The sequence below is a fragment of the Centruroides sculpturatus genome, unplaced genomic scaffold (assembly GCF_000671375.1).
Source record: "Centruroides sculpturatus isolate CEXI.00-Female unplaced genomic scaffold, Cexi_2.0 scaffold186, whole genome shotgun sequence".
Classification (NCBI taxonomy): domain Eukaryota; kingdom Metazoa; phylum Arthropoda; class Arachnida; order Scorpiones; family Buthidae; genus Centruroides; species Centruroides sculpturatus.
Genome location: NW_019384354.1, coordinates 27,189 through 45,057, shown reverse-complemented (window position 1 = coordinate 45,057; position 17,869 = coordinate 27,189). Strand labels below are relative to the sequence as shown.

General features: G+C 33.0%; 1 protein-coding gene across 1 annotated transcript; it reads left to right on the top strand.

Annotated features, from left to right (window-relative positions):
* Positions 1 to 5,600: 5,600 nt before the first annotated feature.
* LOC111639067 (aurora kinase-like) lies at positions 5,601 to 8,865 on the top strand. The gene is made up of 12 exons (XM_023384843.1): positions 5,601 to 5,698; positions 5,769 to 5,823; positions 5,956 to 6,120; positions 6,196 to 6,399; positions 6,613 to 6,707; positions 6,784 to 6,920; positions 7,004 to 7,089; positions 7,169 to 7,478; positions 7,559 to 7,638; positions 8,085 to 8,159; positions 8,238 to 8,314; positions 8,801 to 8,865. The coding sequence occupies exons 1-11, from the start codon at positions 5,637 to 5,639 to the stop codon at positions 8,241 to 8,243; spliced, it is 1,275 nt and encodes a 424-aa protein (XP_023240611.1). The 5' UTR covers positions 5,601 to 5,636; the 3' UTR covers positions 8,244 to 8,314; positions 8,801 to 8,865.
* The last annotated feature ends 9,004 nt before the right edge of the window (positions 8,866 to 17,869 follow it).

Sequence of the window (17,869 nt, the reverse complement as noted above, 5' to 3'; positions counted from 1 at the left end):
ATTCCATGAGGCTGAAAATGTTAGTGTTTTATTAAATAAACATTTCTCAGCGATAGAAGGTGTTTAATGTTTTATTAAGTGTCATTTATTTATCCATAAACCTGGTTTTGGGTTTAAATAAAAGCTTTTTCATTCTTATAATAAAATGCATATAAAAAATTATGAAATCGAACTCGAAGGTTATATATCTTTCAATAAAAAGAAAACATTCGACCTCACAGGGATTCGATCTAGCGGTCTTGTAGTGATTGCAGTGCCCCTGGTGGTAACATTTGTCTCTAGTTGATTCTAGCAACGAGCGAAGATAGGAAGTCGAAAGACCAGTTAATCTACCGACTCTGACTGTAGTTAAAAATGTAAAATTTATTTTCTGAATAAAATCTCATAACAGCCGGGAAAGTTACGCAACTCGTTGCCGATTTTTTTATTATTATAAAAAGAAAAATCGTTCGTTTCCAACAGTAGGCCCATCACTTTTCTCCATTTCAGTATAGGAACTATATTATTTGATTCCTTGGTGAAAAATACATACACGATATTTTCTTTCTGGCAGGTACATTCATAAAACTCGCTTATTTAGTATATAAGTCACTTTAATTAACGTTTACGTAACTAAACTATAACGTGCAACGAACGTCCGATGACGTCAGGTAGCCGCTTTTAAAATGGCGTCGGATAAACGAAATTTGTTCATTAGACATTTATTATTCGCACGGCGGAGGGTTACTCTTTGGGGGGGTTGGTGACCCCCTCATTCGGAGGGTAAATCTTACCTAATACGGATCTAGATTTCTACCTATTAAACATTCTATAAATACTTTAAATAGTTTAATTTGTTTATTTACCTTCGCTTGTAAACCTCGATTTTAAATGTATCCGCCATTTTTTCAACAAACTTCCCGTGAGTCAATGTGCGACGTTCACTGACTTGTGAGTCACGGGATGATGTAAACGTGCGGCGCAAAGTTAATCACGGCATACAATAAGGCAAGGCTAGGCATATAATAATTATTTATACCATTCCGTGGTATAAATAATGAATTCCTATTACAAATAAAAATAATTTATTGTTTTTTTAAAATCATCGCTAGGGCGCCTCTAGTGTCCGTTTTTGGCATACCGTTACTAGGACAGACACGCGTTCACTGGGTTAAATACAGCAGAAGCGTGCCGTGACATTTGATGATAGGGAAGCTATGTTTCTACAAGAAGCCGACATCCAGGGGCAATCAGTTAATTCTTTCTTTAAATGTATTTTTAATAGATTATTTATCTGACGTACTTAATAAACAAGTTCATTATAATTACCACTGTTATTAGATCCAATATATTCCATATGTCCTCTAAATGCCAATTCTCGCTTTGATAAAAACATATAACATCTATTTATTTAGATATAATATATCTATTACCCATAATTATCTCGTTACAATTTTCAATATTTATTTTATATTATTTACTAATGTTAAATTCTATTCCGCTTCGATTTCCAAATTGCTTCAAATACGAAAGAATCGACGATTTTTCGTGTCTTTTGCCAGCTAAATTGTCAAAGACATTCTTATTCCACACACTAATTTCACTCTGTAAATGCATTTTTATGCATTTACAGAGCCATTTTATCGTGAAAATATCGAACAAATTTTTTTATTTAAGCGTTTATATTTAACTTAGGCATTGGCCGTTCTCTTTTAATAATGTTTTCTTTTTCATTATATGATCTCGAGCCAAAACTTTTTTAAAATAAATTTTCAATATCGCAATTACATTCCGAATCGCTAGCCACGATATAAGGGCTAAAATTAAAAATAAAATTATAAAAACTTACTTGGTGAAATAAAATGTGTGGTGGATATACATACCTGGTACAAAACATTCTTCAATTGTATGAATATACTTTTAAAGAAAATTATAATTAAATATAACTTTGTAATGAAACGTACATGAAAATAACATAAAATATTCTTTACTCTTTAAATCTTAACCACTTAGTCAAATAGCTCCCTACGAGTGGAATCAGAGACGGTCCTGCTAGGTGTGCGGTGTGTACTGTACATGCACGCGGGCTGCCAAATCCCGAGGGTGCCGATACCCTCGGGATTTGGCAATGTCAAATGTTTCTTTTGTCGCATCACTAATATACCTCAAAAGACGCGACAGGGTTCTTGTAAATTTTAAACGTTTCTCACCATAGCTGTAAAAGTCTAAATATGTTAAACTTAATAGATTGTCCGTCGTTTGTTTTCTAACTAATTCGTTTTAGGACCAGGTGTTGTCCACGGAAATTTCCAAAATTTACAACTTTTCGGTCACTCTCGTCGAACTGGAAAAATTTCTGTCTTTATTACATCTAATACAGTATTTCGAAGAAATCAGTCCCCACTGTACTCGGCTATAGATTGGTTCGGTTAAGCTTTTGTTTAAGTAATATTCCGGCTCTTTCGTCAGGGTTTTGTTTATGTCCCCAATTCCCTAATCGCTTAATTATTTAACTACTTCTTAAGTAGAAATAAGTCGAAACCGGTTACTTTGTACTCGAATATTTGTAGTCTCGGGAAAAAAGTGGAAAGACAAATTTTTATGACAAACGGATACATAAATCGTAAATTTAAGGAAAATAAATTCTAGAGCTTTTTCTGTACCTCGTGCATCTCTCTCATTCATTAAATTTAGTTGTAAATGATGCTGCCAAAGTAACAGTTAATTTTTTAACATTGTACAAGAATTGTACACGTTTTTTTCTACATCCCCTTAAAGATGGGATATACGAAATCGTAATATCACTGGTTTAACATTGAAATCCGTGAGTAATATAAAATCGGAGAGCGGAATAAATATATCAAATATTTTAATGGATTTTTTAAACTCCTGTCAACTATACAGAACTATCGTAAAAACATACCAGTAAATTCTTATCGGTTGGGTTAAGTTATAAATCTACTCGTTATTCACGTAATCGAAATATCTAGTGGGCAGGCGGCTAACAGCCCAGAACCGGTCCTTGATAGAATTGGAATCTTTATATGTGTGCAGCTTTCACCCAAGGTCGTAGGCTTCCACCGGCTAAACCGGGTGAGGTTGGTGCTCTGTAAAGCGCATGCGCAAATCTGGCTTTTCGTAATCTGAAAATACAGGAGATTCCACTCCGCCACTAATATTCTAATATACAATAGCAATTTTTTTTCCACGTGTAGTATAGAAATTTGTAATAAGATACATAATGCGGTTATAATAAAATATTGTGCGATTATTTTCATATAATTAAAATTAATATTTATTTATTTTTTAGAGAATACGAGGGAAGCGGCGCTTCCAACGCTTCTAATGACGGCACGCCACTGAAATACAGTAGATAGATTACATCCGTTCATATATTATCAAATCGATATAAGTAATATTTTTACCGATGCTCAAATATTTTGAATTTATCATGTCAGATACTTTACAACCAGAACATAATGACGTGCGGCGGTCGGCAACACTGCGCCTGCCACCGTCCCCAACCCGCGTGACGTCAGAGATCGAGGTTGACACTTTTTGGATCGACGTGTTCAGGTTCGGACGTTCATCTCGTGCAGTCCGACCCTTGTCTACATGATCGGCGTTGTTCTAACCATCTGTACATAGAGTTGTAATTATCGGCAAATAAACTAGTGAAAACGACATTCGGATCCTTCCTTCAATCCTAGAATATCTAACTCGCTTTCACGACAATCCCGTTCGTGGATGAGATCGGATCGAGCGATCTAACTGATTTCGACTATTTAGAGGAACCATTAACGGTCCCCTCAGACGCAAGTCAGAAACATTCCACCAAATAAAATAAATTTAAATTGATAAGTACGTTTTTCGATCAATCTCATCACCGTATTCGACATACCGAGAATATTCGCAATGTGCAAGATCTTCTTATGTTATAATACAGATTTCTAGTGAAATTGCTTGTACAGAGATACACTGTATTTTTTTTTGTTCCAATGAACTTGTAATTTATATTTTGATATTTTCTATAATTTGTTTTATTTATTTTCTCTTTATTATATTAAACATTTATATATCATTGTTTTTTCTTTTATGATTTTTTACACATTGTATCTTGATCTGTATTTAAAATAACCTACATTTACAAACAACTAATTATCATTCAGTTTTTTTCCAGAAAGACTTCCTCTATCTCAAGTGGGGTTGAACTTAAGAAGTCATATTTCCCTATCCCTTCGACTATTAACCACCAAAAATTTAATAACATCAATGGTTCTAATACACAAATCTCCCCGCAAAAAATAGGAGTTAATTAAACTGAGTTTGGCAGAGAAATTTTCTTACAATAGTTATTCCTGAGCACAATCTGTCTGTACATCAACCAGGGAGCATAACACATTCCTATCCTGCCAAAATTTCCAACTTGGTTGAGTTTTCTACAGTAAGGATGAATTAGCGGATGATGTTTTCTTACTTGCTATCATTTTAATGTATTTGTAAAAGTAAAATTTGGAGATTTGATGTATAAAATAAGAATCTTCCTTAAGAAATTATTTTCTTATGGAAAAACAATTTGAAATATATCTCCCATCTTATATATGTTGCTCAGAAAAGACAAAAAAAAAAAAAAAAAAAAAATTAATGAGAAAGAACATCCATATGTGTACGCAATACCATACAAGTACGACCAATTGGGAATAGACAAAGAATATATAGAAGTCACAAATAGAAATCTTAACGTAAAGGTGAAAGAGCATAAATACGACGTAGTAAAAAGCCGATATACAACAGCGTTATCAAAAAATAGCGCAGACTGGTGAATCCATAGTTAAATGGAAAGAGGCCACAATCATTGCAAATGGGCACTCGCCAACGCTTGCATCCACAACACAGACGAGTGAGATCTACAGATCTAGCTTAACAGAAAAATGTTTAAACCATAAGTATGCGACCATTTCCTGTCGGCATGAAAATATATAATCAGAAAGAACTCGTAAGATGATACATCTACCAGGCTCAATAAAAACCTGAGTTACTATAAAAAAATTTTTACATGTTGTATTGTGGAAAATTACCGTATTTTGTATTTTATTTTTCTTAATTACGTTTTAAATTTGAAGGTGTTATACGAAAAGCCATTAATTCGAACTACTTTAACATGATGATGACCCATGGAATGGGTTGAAAACGTTTGTTTAGCTCAATAAATGTGCTTTCTCAGTATTAAAGTGTGTTCAATTTATAGATTTTAACACGATCGAATAATTAATTAAAAATAAACTATATAACTTTATATTAAGACCATGAGCAGATTTTTATAAATACAAAGTCCATTGTAATTATAAACACTTCATATTGGCAGTATTTAACAGTAAAATAAGATGAAGAGACATTTATCGAACGATAAAGGGAGACGATTCCAATCCGAAGAATAAATCCAATATTTCTGGAAAACGGTCTGTCCCGCATGTGAAGAATGGAGTCTCCCATTACTTTGTCCAATTGCGGGTCTGGCCGTATCCACAATGAACTTCATAAAAAGGCCTTCTTAAAGTATATAAGAAAAATATAAAATTTATTAATATGGCGTCATTAGAATGAATTTTTCAACAATACTTTCGAGTTCAATTGTCGAGTTTCTATTGTCAAGTGGAATGTTTCGCTGCGCCAGAAAAGTTGTTTCGCGAATTTCGAGAAATAAAATGAAGAAGAAAAGGTAAATTTAATCAGAAATTGTGTTTATTTATTCTTTATATTATGTAAGAATTAATATAGTTTCTCTGTAGTAGGAGAGAAGATTCTGAACCGAGTGTTCAGGAGAATAAAGATTGCTCATTTCAGGTAAACCATTGATTTCTCTGTAACAATATCGAAATTTTTCTTTGAGTAGATTAACATAACGAAAATTTTTTGATTAATTTTAAAACGATAACGTTTGCAAACATCGATAATTTTTACCTTGATATTTCGTAGAATGGCAAAGATTCGCCTGCAACAAAATGTGACTCCTCGAATCTAGACGAGTCGCAGTTGCAAGCAAATAAACAGAAGAAAGGAAAGTTTATGGGATTTTTAACTAATTTATTCCATAAATTTTTGTTATGTTGTTGCATTTCAGGCGAGATCTCTAATACCGAGGTAAGTATTCGTTCCTTCTGTTTTCCTTCCATTAGCAAATTTTCTAAATAAATAATCATTTCTATAATTTTGTAGCCTTACGAATTGGAAAAAAAACTCGCAGATTCAAAGAAGGAACACGACCGTTTCGATAAAGCCAAATATTATATTGACAAGTACAAAATTACTAAAGAAATTGGTCGTGGAAGTTTTGGGACTATTTATTTGGCTAAGACCAAATATTCTAGAAAGAAAAAGGCTTTAAAAATCGTAAAGAAGAAAGTCCCTTCTTCTAATCAGGTATTTTTTAACAAAAATTACCAATATTAAGGGGATTAAGAACAATTTCCGGAATATACACAAAATTCACTAAATATATATATATATATTAAAAGAATAATAATTTTCTTAATAGTATAAGAGTAATCAGTGTTTTATGAATTTACATTAGTAATATTTAAACAATATTTAAAATTTATATTTCGTGTGTAATCATCATTAATTTATTCATAGTTTGGTGAAATCCGGAGAGAAACAATCGTTTGGAATTGCGTGTCCGCCCATCCAAACATTGTCAGATTGATTCGATTCCTGCAAACTGACACAGCGTAAGTTTTTTTCTCTTTTCACCTGAGTTATTTATAATAATTTGTGCTCTGTGAAGTAATAAGTTTTATTTTTTAGCTTTTGCTTTGTCTCGGATTTTGTTGAGGGAGAAACTTTGACCGAATTTATACAAAAGAATGGCCCTATAGCGGAGAGAAAAGCTAAAGTGTTTGCCGCTCAAGTGGCCTCTGCTATTATGTATATTCATAGGAATGGTAATTATTTGCTGTAGATTTATTTGCTTGTTTAGTCCAGAAATGTGTAAAGAGTGGCAAAGTAATGTTTTTATTTTGAATAGGAATAATACACCGAGACATTAGTTCAAACAACGTTATGTTAGATGTGTACAAAGGTGCACAAGTAATTGATTTCGGTCTATCCACAGTAAGCATTATACATTGTAATATTCTTGAACTGTAGATTTTTAACGATCTCTTAAGTATTTTATTATTACTTTTTTCAGTACGAACGAAATCCAAGAGATTTTTGTGGAACTTTAGCATTTATGTGTCCGGAAATTCTCCAGAGGAAGCCTTACGGTAAGGACTTGTACTTTCACATTTGTACTTTCACATCATTATACTCTTACATTTGTATCATATTGTTGGATGTATTAATGAATGTATTGTTTGTAGATTTATACTGTGACTGGTGGGCTTTCGCCATCGTGTTATTTCAAGCGTTGGTTGGAAGAACTCCTCTGGAGATTTATGTGAAAGAAGCTTTCGATATTAATAACGTGTATTTATTGCCACGTTACGACCGGATAAGAGGTAATGTATCAAAATTATTAATTGAATAATAATAATAATAATAGCAATATAAGATAATTAATATTAAAATGCGTTTGCAGCTGCTCTAAATGTGAAGGTGTCGTATCCTTCTGGATTATCGGATGATGCCAGACATTTTATTTATGATCTATTGCAAAAGGTAAGATTATACTTAATTGTACTTAACAAATTCAGATTTATCTCTCCCCGTTTTATGCACGAAATGACATTTATTTACAAACCGAAGCATGTAATTCTCTTATGTATCCGTATGTATCTACATTCGACTTTTCTCTGTTGCCAAAAACAATGAATATATACGGCAAATTTTGTGTTTTTTCTTGTATGAAAGCATTCATTCAATTAATATCGTTAATTGTAATCATATGGTCTTTCTGTGGACTTTCATAAATCTGTTTATAATTAATTCACTGATTATATTCAATAAAATGTTGAAAACTCGTTTCATATCATTAAGTAAATTTTTAATAACGTGCTGCTAATTAGTTTAATAACATTTATCTTATCCGAAATAGAACACAGACGAAAATATAACCATTCGAATAGTGAATTTGAATTAATTACTTTTGTTTTCGATCATTTCAGGATCCGTACAGACGTCCTCTAGAAGTAAATATAAGGGAACACGAGTATTTTCATAAAGTGCCTTGGCCCAAAATTGTATGTTTTGTTTTCCAATTATCGCATTTGAATGTCACTTTACGAAATAAAACAACTGATTTGCTTTTGTATTTTCAGACTTAGGGTTTTCGGCAGAATAAACTGAAAACGAAGTTCGGATCTTTCTTGAAATCAATGTGGAAGCCGGTTAAGAGGTATGTATTTCTATGTACAGAACAGTACATTCAATCAAAGTTTGATTTAGCTCCGTCACTTTTTCGCCTCTCAAATTAGCAGTAATTCGAGTGTGGCGGTAAACCAAAATTCCGCAAACATCAATATATAGTATTAAAATCTACACATAAATTTGAGTTCAGAACCTATGTGATTTGACGAGAATCACATAATTTTCCCGTATTCTTTTGCGCTTTTTAAAATGCGTTATGTCGAGATTTGACGATTTAGTCTTCATGCAAACAAGTATCATATGCAATTCAATAAAAATATAAGTTAAAACTGAAAAACTAAACATTTTTCAACGGTAAACTGAATACAAATTTGTTAACTTTTTGATGTCGATCAATAGACATAAGCTGGAACCTCGATATAGCGCCATCGATATCTTTTGATTTAATTCGCATTCAGTTAAACGTTTTCAATGAGTAATATCACTTGTAACGTTATTATTTTTCTTTATTCAGAACCGTGTGTAAGTGGAGAGGAGGTGAGGTATCCGAGTATGCTCGGTTGGAGTAAGATCTCTTTGCCAATATCTGAAGAGATCTATTTCTAATTTGATCCGAGTTCGTCTTGGGTAAGTGTTTATAAAATAATGTTTTTGTATTTTACATTAAACATTCAGGAATGAACACTCTTACTTTATAAGTACTGTATATCACAGTCGATGGCCCAGTTGTACAAACAACACATAATTAAATGACTACATGAACAAGACAAAACGTAGAAGCAGATTAATGCTATTGCGATATTATATACGTAACTAGGCTTTTAGGGTCTCGAGCATTACGCATGTATTATTGTCGATACTCTGTATTGGTCCAAATCTGGAATCCAGTATTGTACTTGGAAAGATCTTAGATCTTACAAGAAATCGTATCGTACGGCTTTACATTGTATACATTTATATAAATAGGCCTTATATTTCAATATCTAGCTAAGGCCTCAAATATCCTGAAATCGCTAGTGATTGATGATATACTTACCTAACAAGTGTCCTGTAAAGAAGAGACCTGGAAAGTTATTTGTCTTTCCTAAAATATTCATTTTTTTTTATTAGAAAAATAATTTTAGAAATCGGTGAGGTCTGTAAGAGTAAATTTATTTTAATTGCCGATGCATCGAAACACAGCAACCAATATTATCGTGCGACAAGATAGACCCTATGTTTCTCTTTTAATACTATAAGAAACTACACTATTTGCTTGTGTTTTACGCGTTTATTACGAAGATAGAAGAGATTAACATAAGTAGAAGAAACCTATTTAAGAAGCATAATTTTATTTAATCGGTTTGTTACTTTATACTTTCTGCTCTCTATGAGACAAAATCCTGGGAATGTACTTGTCTCGTAACACCGCAAAATATTACAAATGGATGTTAAGATAAGATTATTCAGTAACTTTGTTTAGTGACTTAAATGTTATTACAGGAAGGTTGTAAAACGTTGACATTCACAATAACTTATATTTGGTACNAACACTGCAAAATAACAAAAATGGATGTAAAGATAAGATTTTCAGTTACTTTGTTTAGTGACTTAAATGTTATTACAGGAAGGTTGTAAAACGTTGACATTCACAATAACTTATATTTGGTACGTAATAAATCACACAAGGCAGCAATGTATTTTCAGTTTCTTAATAACAAATAAAATTATTATTTTATGAATGATTGAAATTTCTAGATGAAAGTCTTAATAATTTTCATTTTACTTTTACAGATCTTTGAAGAAATTCAGGGATTCGTTTCCCTTGTATATAGTTTTTTATTTTTTTCTTTATGTATTTGTGTTGTTTGTTATCGTTATCGTTGTCTTTTATTCTTTGAGCAGTTGAGAAATTAAAAATAAAAATAGAAAATGAATTAAAATTTAAAAATTTCACGACAGATTACGTCTTTTGTTTAATTCTTCTCACCGAAATTGACCTTTACCGACTTTGACTCTTTAAAATTTGACTTTTATCGATTTTGACTGCTCAGAATTTCACCTTTAATCGATTTTGACTGCCCAGAATTTGACCTTTACCTATTTAGACTTTCCAAAATTTGACTTTTTATCGATTTTGATTACGTAATTTTAAATATTCTCGAACTTGTCTACCGAATTGTGTCTATCCACTAAATTTGATTCCCGAATTGTTTCCATTCTCGATTTTGACGAATTTTGGTTGTGTCCATTACTTATTACGTCACTCATTTCGTGTCCATTCCTAATCAACTTCTTCCGATCTATGTCACTTGCGAACGGAAATTTGCTTCGAATTACGTCAAAATGAAAACATCGACGACTTAATCTTCGGTATCTTCAATTCTGGAACTTTATCTAAATCCATTAAACGCTTAATAAACTCAAGAAACGTTAATACTGTAGAGAAAAAACGGATGGAAGGAATATACTGCGTCTACCGAAATTGTCAAGACAAAGTTTTTTGAATGAAATATATTCCAAAAATGTACGTACTATTTTTTATCATAAAGATATAAATTTGAATAAACGTTGCTAAGTATTGTTTGTCGTTTTAGATTAGAGATAATGGATTTTTATGTTTCAAAACATGTGGAACTACGAAGAAATTGATTTACAAAAAATTTCTTTAAAAATAAACATACAACAGTTGAAAAAGAAGAACAATTTCAATTAATTCAAAAACCTTTCAAGGAGATATTTTCTCGACTTGGCTTTAAGAATTTAAGAACGTAGATCTAATGGAATTTTGTCATGTAATGTGAATGTGAGAAGAATCTTTCTGTTTGTAAACATCTTGTTGTCTAATAAATGCTTTTGTTTGATTTTTCGTGAGTTGATTTTAAAATCACAAAAAAGTGATAATGTTTTTGCTGTTTTCAAAATTCAAAATCACCACTTTAATTACGATTCAAATCTGTACAATACGTTATTTTGTCGAATAATCCGGGCGATGGAAATTTTAAATTGTGCGAGATTCTAGAGAAATGTCAGTTCTAAAAGTTCTAGACGGCGTGATATTCCTGGCCTTAGGTATAACTTAATTCTTGTCTAAACTTGCCTGAGTGGTAGGATGGAAGAATTCTGTCTCGGTAGGATTTCGTGTGGTACGTTTTCCGATGACATCTCATTTCTTGAATATCCGGGAGTTCCATTACTATTGTACACGTAATTAAAGTTAAGAAAGTCTACGAAAATTACAGTACATCATTGTATACAACAAGAAGAGGGGAAGAAAAAAAGCTCGAAAATTGTGCACGTGATGGCTGCACTTATTAAAAGTTTCAGCTGTTTTTGATAAATGGTGGTTTTTGTTTTAATTATTTTATAGTACTTATGTGACCGCAGGGTCAGCTCCTCTATAGTGTATGGTCAGGATGACACAACTGTGTCTTGCGGACAGACACGGAAACCGGATTGGCCGTTTATCTCGTTATTTCGAAAGGCCGCGTGTGCGGACTGTCGGATACGGAATGGAGGCAGAAGGAGAGAACCACAGTAAATACATTTTACACGTTATCATATAATAAAATTAACCGTTTATTAATCGATATTAACTATTTACAACTGATAATTATAGAGGCTTAGCTAATGCTAATAATAAGATGACATAAGGCATAAATCCACTACGTCCCTGACAACGAGAGAAAAAGAGTTCACATTAAGTTCGCGCGAAAATAAATACCTGTAGAATTCACAAAATGATGGTAGAAGTTTTCACACTAGGGAATCTTGAAGTAGCAACGAGTTTTTCGAAGTTGCGACGATCAAAAAGAGTTAGGGCGGCGACGAATAGCAAGCGGCGGCCAACACACGCACAGTACAAAGATAACTCGAAGATTCTGTCCGACTCATCGACTCCTCCTTTTTATTAGGGGGTTTACATTGGATTTTTCCCGTGGTCTTATTAGGAATTTTTTCTGTCACCGTCCAATAGTTTACTTTTTTTTTTTTTTTTTTTTTGTAGATTTTATAGCTTGATACCTCTCTTAAGTNTTTTTTAATTTTTTTTTTTTTTTTTTTTTTTGCTATAGAGTCCGAGTGACAAACTAGAAAGCTGTGTCATCGAAAGATGTGATCGTATCCCTTCAGTTTTTTATCAAGTGAAAAGAAGTTCATTTTTTTATATTATTATTCGTTATTTCGCTTTATTTGAAAGCAAACATAAAAAGTTTATAAAAAGGAAAGTTGGTAAATGTTTATCAGATCCGGACTCTTACACTTATATATTCTTGTATCCTTCGAAGCATGGCCAAATTTCACGTAATCAACATTATTTAGCTTGCTAGATTATTTCCATTTGCCTAACTAACTATAGTATGTTGTTGTGTCTAAATGTGCACTTTGGAAAAGACATGACGGCAGTTGTTCGTATGACCACTTTCATCATGAGCACTCTACGAGCTAACGACTTGCACTACTTCTCCAGAGCTTTCTTTTCGTTTGATCTACCGTCATCACAATTACACAAAAATTGAATATAAACTGTATTAATTTCGGCAATGATTTGAAGTTCAAAGGGTACAAACAACTGATTCTATATTTCAAAATATCAAAAAAACATACAAACACATCTGCCGATACCCGGGATCGAACCAGGGACCTTTAGATTTTCAGTCTAACGCTCGCCCAACTGAGCTATTTTATTTATTCATTTGTTCATCGAGGGCTTCTCACCGCTGTCTTAATTTTTGTTTTCAATCAAGCATTCTTTATTAATGATTATTATTTCCGACTAAATTCACAGTCTACGAACAGTAAAATACTGAAGCCGTTTTGTGAAAAATCGTATTTCCAAATATGTAGCATATTACTTTTAAAAACCCCTAAGTATGACAGAAAATTCATCTAAAAACACGTGTAAATGTTTATTGGTTTCGAAAAATGTGAAAGCAACTAAAATAGTAGCAGTGAAATTTCGATTTCATTCTATAGCTTTTCTATATAATTCCTTATGAAAACGAACAGTTATGAGTCAAGAAATCATATATGGAAGTCCCAAACAGAAATCTGGAAGTACGCCTTAAAGAACATAAATACATCATGAAAAAATAACAGTGTTTTATAATGTCGTTCACCAAGACCAAGGTAGAAAGCTCAATTGTAAAATGGGAGGCGACGGCTTCATAAAACTAGTGCATTTACCATCATTACCGATGTGCACGAAAAACCTGACGTTATCTTATTTAAATTAAAAATTTTTCCGAAAAGTATTGTATAGATGACCGGCATGTTAAAGGAAGCTATTGTTAAAGGAAAAGTATGATGTACAGAGCAAGCCACTACTAATTTGAGGTAGAAAACATATATCCTTTGTTTTCCAGCTGAAATTAATGCATCTCAATATTAACTCTACCTGAAAAAATTGCAGCACATTAAAAAATTAATAAACAAATGCTCGTAACTTATTAATTTTAATCATCGTTCATTCTTAATTGTTACACATATGCAATGCACACTGTGCCCCCAATATAGTATAATTTATTACAAGAGTGGATTGAAGTTGTAAATTTGTGAATTATAGTTTTAAATAATAATATTGATATTGCGGCTGCACAAAAATATTTATTTTATTTTATTTTTATACTAGAAATATAGCCTATAAACTGTGTAATTTAGGTGAATATTTTAACTTTACCATAACCCGACTAACATGTACTGCAATCTCGAAACTATCCGCAATACTAGATATAACAATTATATATAATGAGAAAAAATTATTTCTTTCTCTGAATTTAAGAATAACGACGAGAAGATAAAAATACTAGTTAAACCCGAAATTGAGCAATTAATTACTGAATAAAAATGAAATTACCAATGCACAATTCAAAATTCCCATTACACATACTTTATCCTGTTGCACTTTAAAATTTAACGTAAACCTTATTAAATACAGAGATTGCAAATAGACTCGCATAAGAAATCTTCCTAATTTTCGATAACTTACGCTATGAAAATGCTCTGCTTTGATAGCGTAAGATATCTCCATTTATCACAACACTGAATTTCAATAACAGTAACCAGCTAGCGCTACGCTTAGATGACGTATCAATCGGGCTCTATCGGCCTGCACGGTCCTGCTTTCGTTTGAACTGTCAGTACCTGAATCCAAATATAAAGTGAATTAACTTTGGCAATGATATGTAGTTTAATCAAAGTGTATAAGTATTTGATTTAGTATCAAATTACTTTTAAAACAGGACAATAATCACATACGTCTGCCGAAACCTGGAACCTTTAGATCTTCAAGTCTAACGCTCTCCCAACTGACCTATTTCGATTTCGGCCACAGATGCATTTCGTTTATTCATTTGTACAGTTCTGTACCTATCACTAGTGTGTTAATTCGTATTTTCAAGCATTCCATACCAATAATTATGAATTCGGACCAAATTCACATATCGTGGAGAATGACAATATTATATACATCCCCTTTATAATTGCTTTAATCTCTGTTCCATATTGAATGATTAAGGAAATTGTTTTTAAATGTAGAAAATCAAATAACTAATTAAGAATACTTTGTAAGGAGTCAATGTCCGACCGTTATTTTATGTCTTTGGGGCGTTATTTTTATTTAATTTATTTTCTTTTCGGGAATCTTTTTATTTAATTAACCCCTTTATTTCCAATCATTTTTTAATATTAATTTAATTAAATATAAAAAATACTTAAAACTGNAACATTAGAATATCACTCCATGACAGAACAAACCTTGTAAATGGGGCTCTGTTCCTGTTTTCCAGCAGTTTTTCCACAATGCCATGCAGTCATCGTCAGTTAAGGCCATGTCTTGAGCTGTCTGAAGGGTTGGATTCCGAGATTTTAAACGGTTAATACTCAAAGATGGAATATCTTGGTGAACTTGGAACTGAGGGTTTTGATTTATCTTTAGGAACTCACGGGCAAGGGCCCTAGATTGTTGCAGATCAGGTGGCATGACTCCTGCCAGTAACAGTAGCCAATGTGCCAGTGTGGATCGTATGGTACCAGAAACCAGGCACATCGTGACATTAAATAACTTTACCGAAGTCAAATCCGTGCACTACAACTTAGGAACCATGAAAAAAATTTCATAAAAAACTCCCATTAAGAGGAGCGGCCGATTGGTGGAACCGCAGAATCGATCCTCATTTTTCACAATGCATCGATGAAACTAATCACATTTTTATCCATTTGTTTTAATTAATTAAATTTAATATACTTTCAGTTTTATTTTAAGTAATTCCTTGTTTTCATCATTGTTTTATCTCGCTTTTGGGAATTAACTATATTTATTTTCATCGTTGTTATCACTTCTTATCAATAGCTAAAGATATATTACAGTGTTTTTTCAGTTTATTCGTTCAGTGGCCGAATAAATAAAATCACTTAGCACTGGTTGCTAGTAGATTCTCTCGTCTACTATGTATTTCCCTGGCCACGGGGTATTTCCCTTTAAAGTTCCCCTCTGATCTCGTAGATTATTTAAGAGACATTACTTCCGCTCATAATCCGTCAACACCTCGGTGAACATTATTGAGCGAACTGCTATGCTGTAAGGCAGTGTTTTTCAACCTTCTTGAATACGCGACCCCTTTACAAGTTAAAAAATTCTGGCGACCCCCTAGGACCATATTAAAACTATATCAGTGATTTTAAAAACTATGTATTTAATTTTCTTTCTGTTGAGACAAATTATTGTTGATTAAAATGAAAATTTCAGAAGAATCGACAATAACTTAACACATAAAGTATCAAACTTCCTGTAATTATAACATTAGTCACAGGGAGCTGTTGACCTTTTTTTTTAATTTTAGGAACTAAATTTTCAGCTTCTAGTTTTCTAGTTTTTATTTCCTTTTGCAAATCAGCTCAACACTTTTTCCGCTATCATTTTCTGGGGTGAGCCGCAATTCTCGCTGAAATTGTAGTTTTTTTAATGTAGTGTAGGACCTACAAACACTTGTCTTTTTCTTTTACCCGCGACCCACAGGTTGAAAAACACTGCTGTAAGGTATGATCGATCATGATGGAAGTAGCTTGATCGTTTGGAGTGAATCTTCTCGATCTCGTTGCTGCTGTTCGACATTCAGGTGTTACAATTGAAAATTCCTTAATGCTGCTTGATAGTGCTGACAATCGTATTTCAGTTGATGTACACGCAATTTAGCATTCTGTTTTCTACTCGGTGGTTCTTTATTAGTTAGCAATTCCAACTATTCGTTATTGCTGGTTATCATATCTATCCTGATTTGTATTTCTTCTATAGATTTACATTCATTTGGACTCATCTTTCTAGCCGAACAAAGGTTCGATTTAATTCATCTATTAAGGATTTTGTCTTACGATACAATATATCCATCTCTCAACAATCTCATTCACTTTTATAAACCAATACAGTATTAACAAATACAATCGACAGCGTCAGGCAACCAACATCACCATTGCCATATTGTTTCTAGTAGTGATAGGATTGGAATATCGATATATCGTGCATGGTGATTTCTGATATATCGCGATATTCGTGTTTTGATATATCACCGATATATCGTAGAGTTTGATGCGATATATCAGTGAAAACTGAATCGGCTGGGAGGGGACAAAGGAAAGCAACGTTCAGCGTTGTTGTGCTGTGCTGTTTATTTGTGGCGCTATCTTGCGAATTGCCAGACTGTGCAACTTATGTGATTTGAAACCATTTGATCAGCTAACGAAACAGACTTCAGGTGAAAAATATATTAGTCGGTTCTGTACTGCCAATGATAAGTTGTATGACTAAAGCCACAGTTGCAAGAACTGCTTTGGAAACAGTAGGGAAAAATTTTCAGGTTGCCATGATGAATTCCCTGGCTCACTATTTTAAGGATGCCGAAAGCAACTACTTGCTAGCTATTTCTAATGTACTTGATCCGCGATTTAAAAGGCTGCATTTTGATTCGCCAATAGCTTGTTCATGGGCAATATCTCACATCAATGAGACCCTAAAAGATATTGCGAGAACAACTAATGAAGGGAATGAGCATCAGTTAAAAGATAGGGTAATACAGATTGCCAACAGTGACATCTGGAGCTTCCACACCCGTCTAGCTGCAAAGCAGACAGGTACTGAAACACAGAGAGACTCAGGTAGCTTGGTTACAGAGTTTAAACATTACCTAAATCAAAATTTGATAGACCGTAAATGCTGCCTGCCCCTTAAAAGAATGGGAACATTTGTCTGCGTATTCCAAACACGAAAAAGCTAGCCGGAAAGATTGTTTTCAAAAGTGGGTCTCATTGTGACGTCGAGACGAAACAGGCTCTCCAGCTCAATCCTTGCAAAGGTAATGTTTTTATCTTCCCTCTTCCGAAAAATGGCTTATTACAACGTATTAGTAGGCAGAGTTTAGAACGTATCGAGTAAGATCATAAAAATAATAAATAAACAAGCAGTGGCGTGCCGTCATTAGAAGCGTTGGAAGCGCCGCTTCCCTCGTATTCTCTAAAAAATAAATAAATATTAATTTTAATTATATGAAAATAATCGCACAATATTTTATTATAACCGCATTATGTATCTTATTACAAATTTCTATACTACACG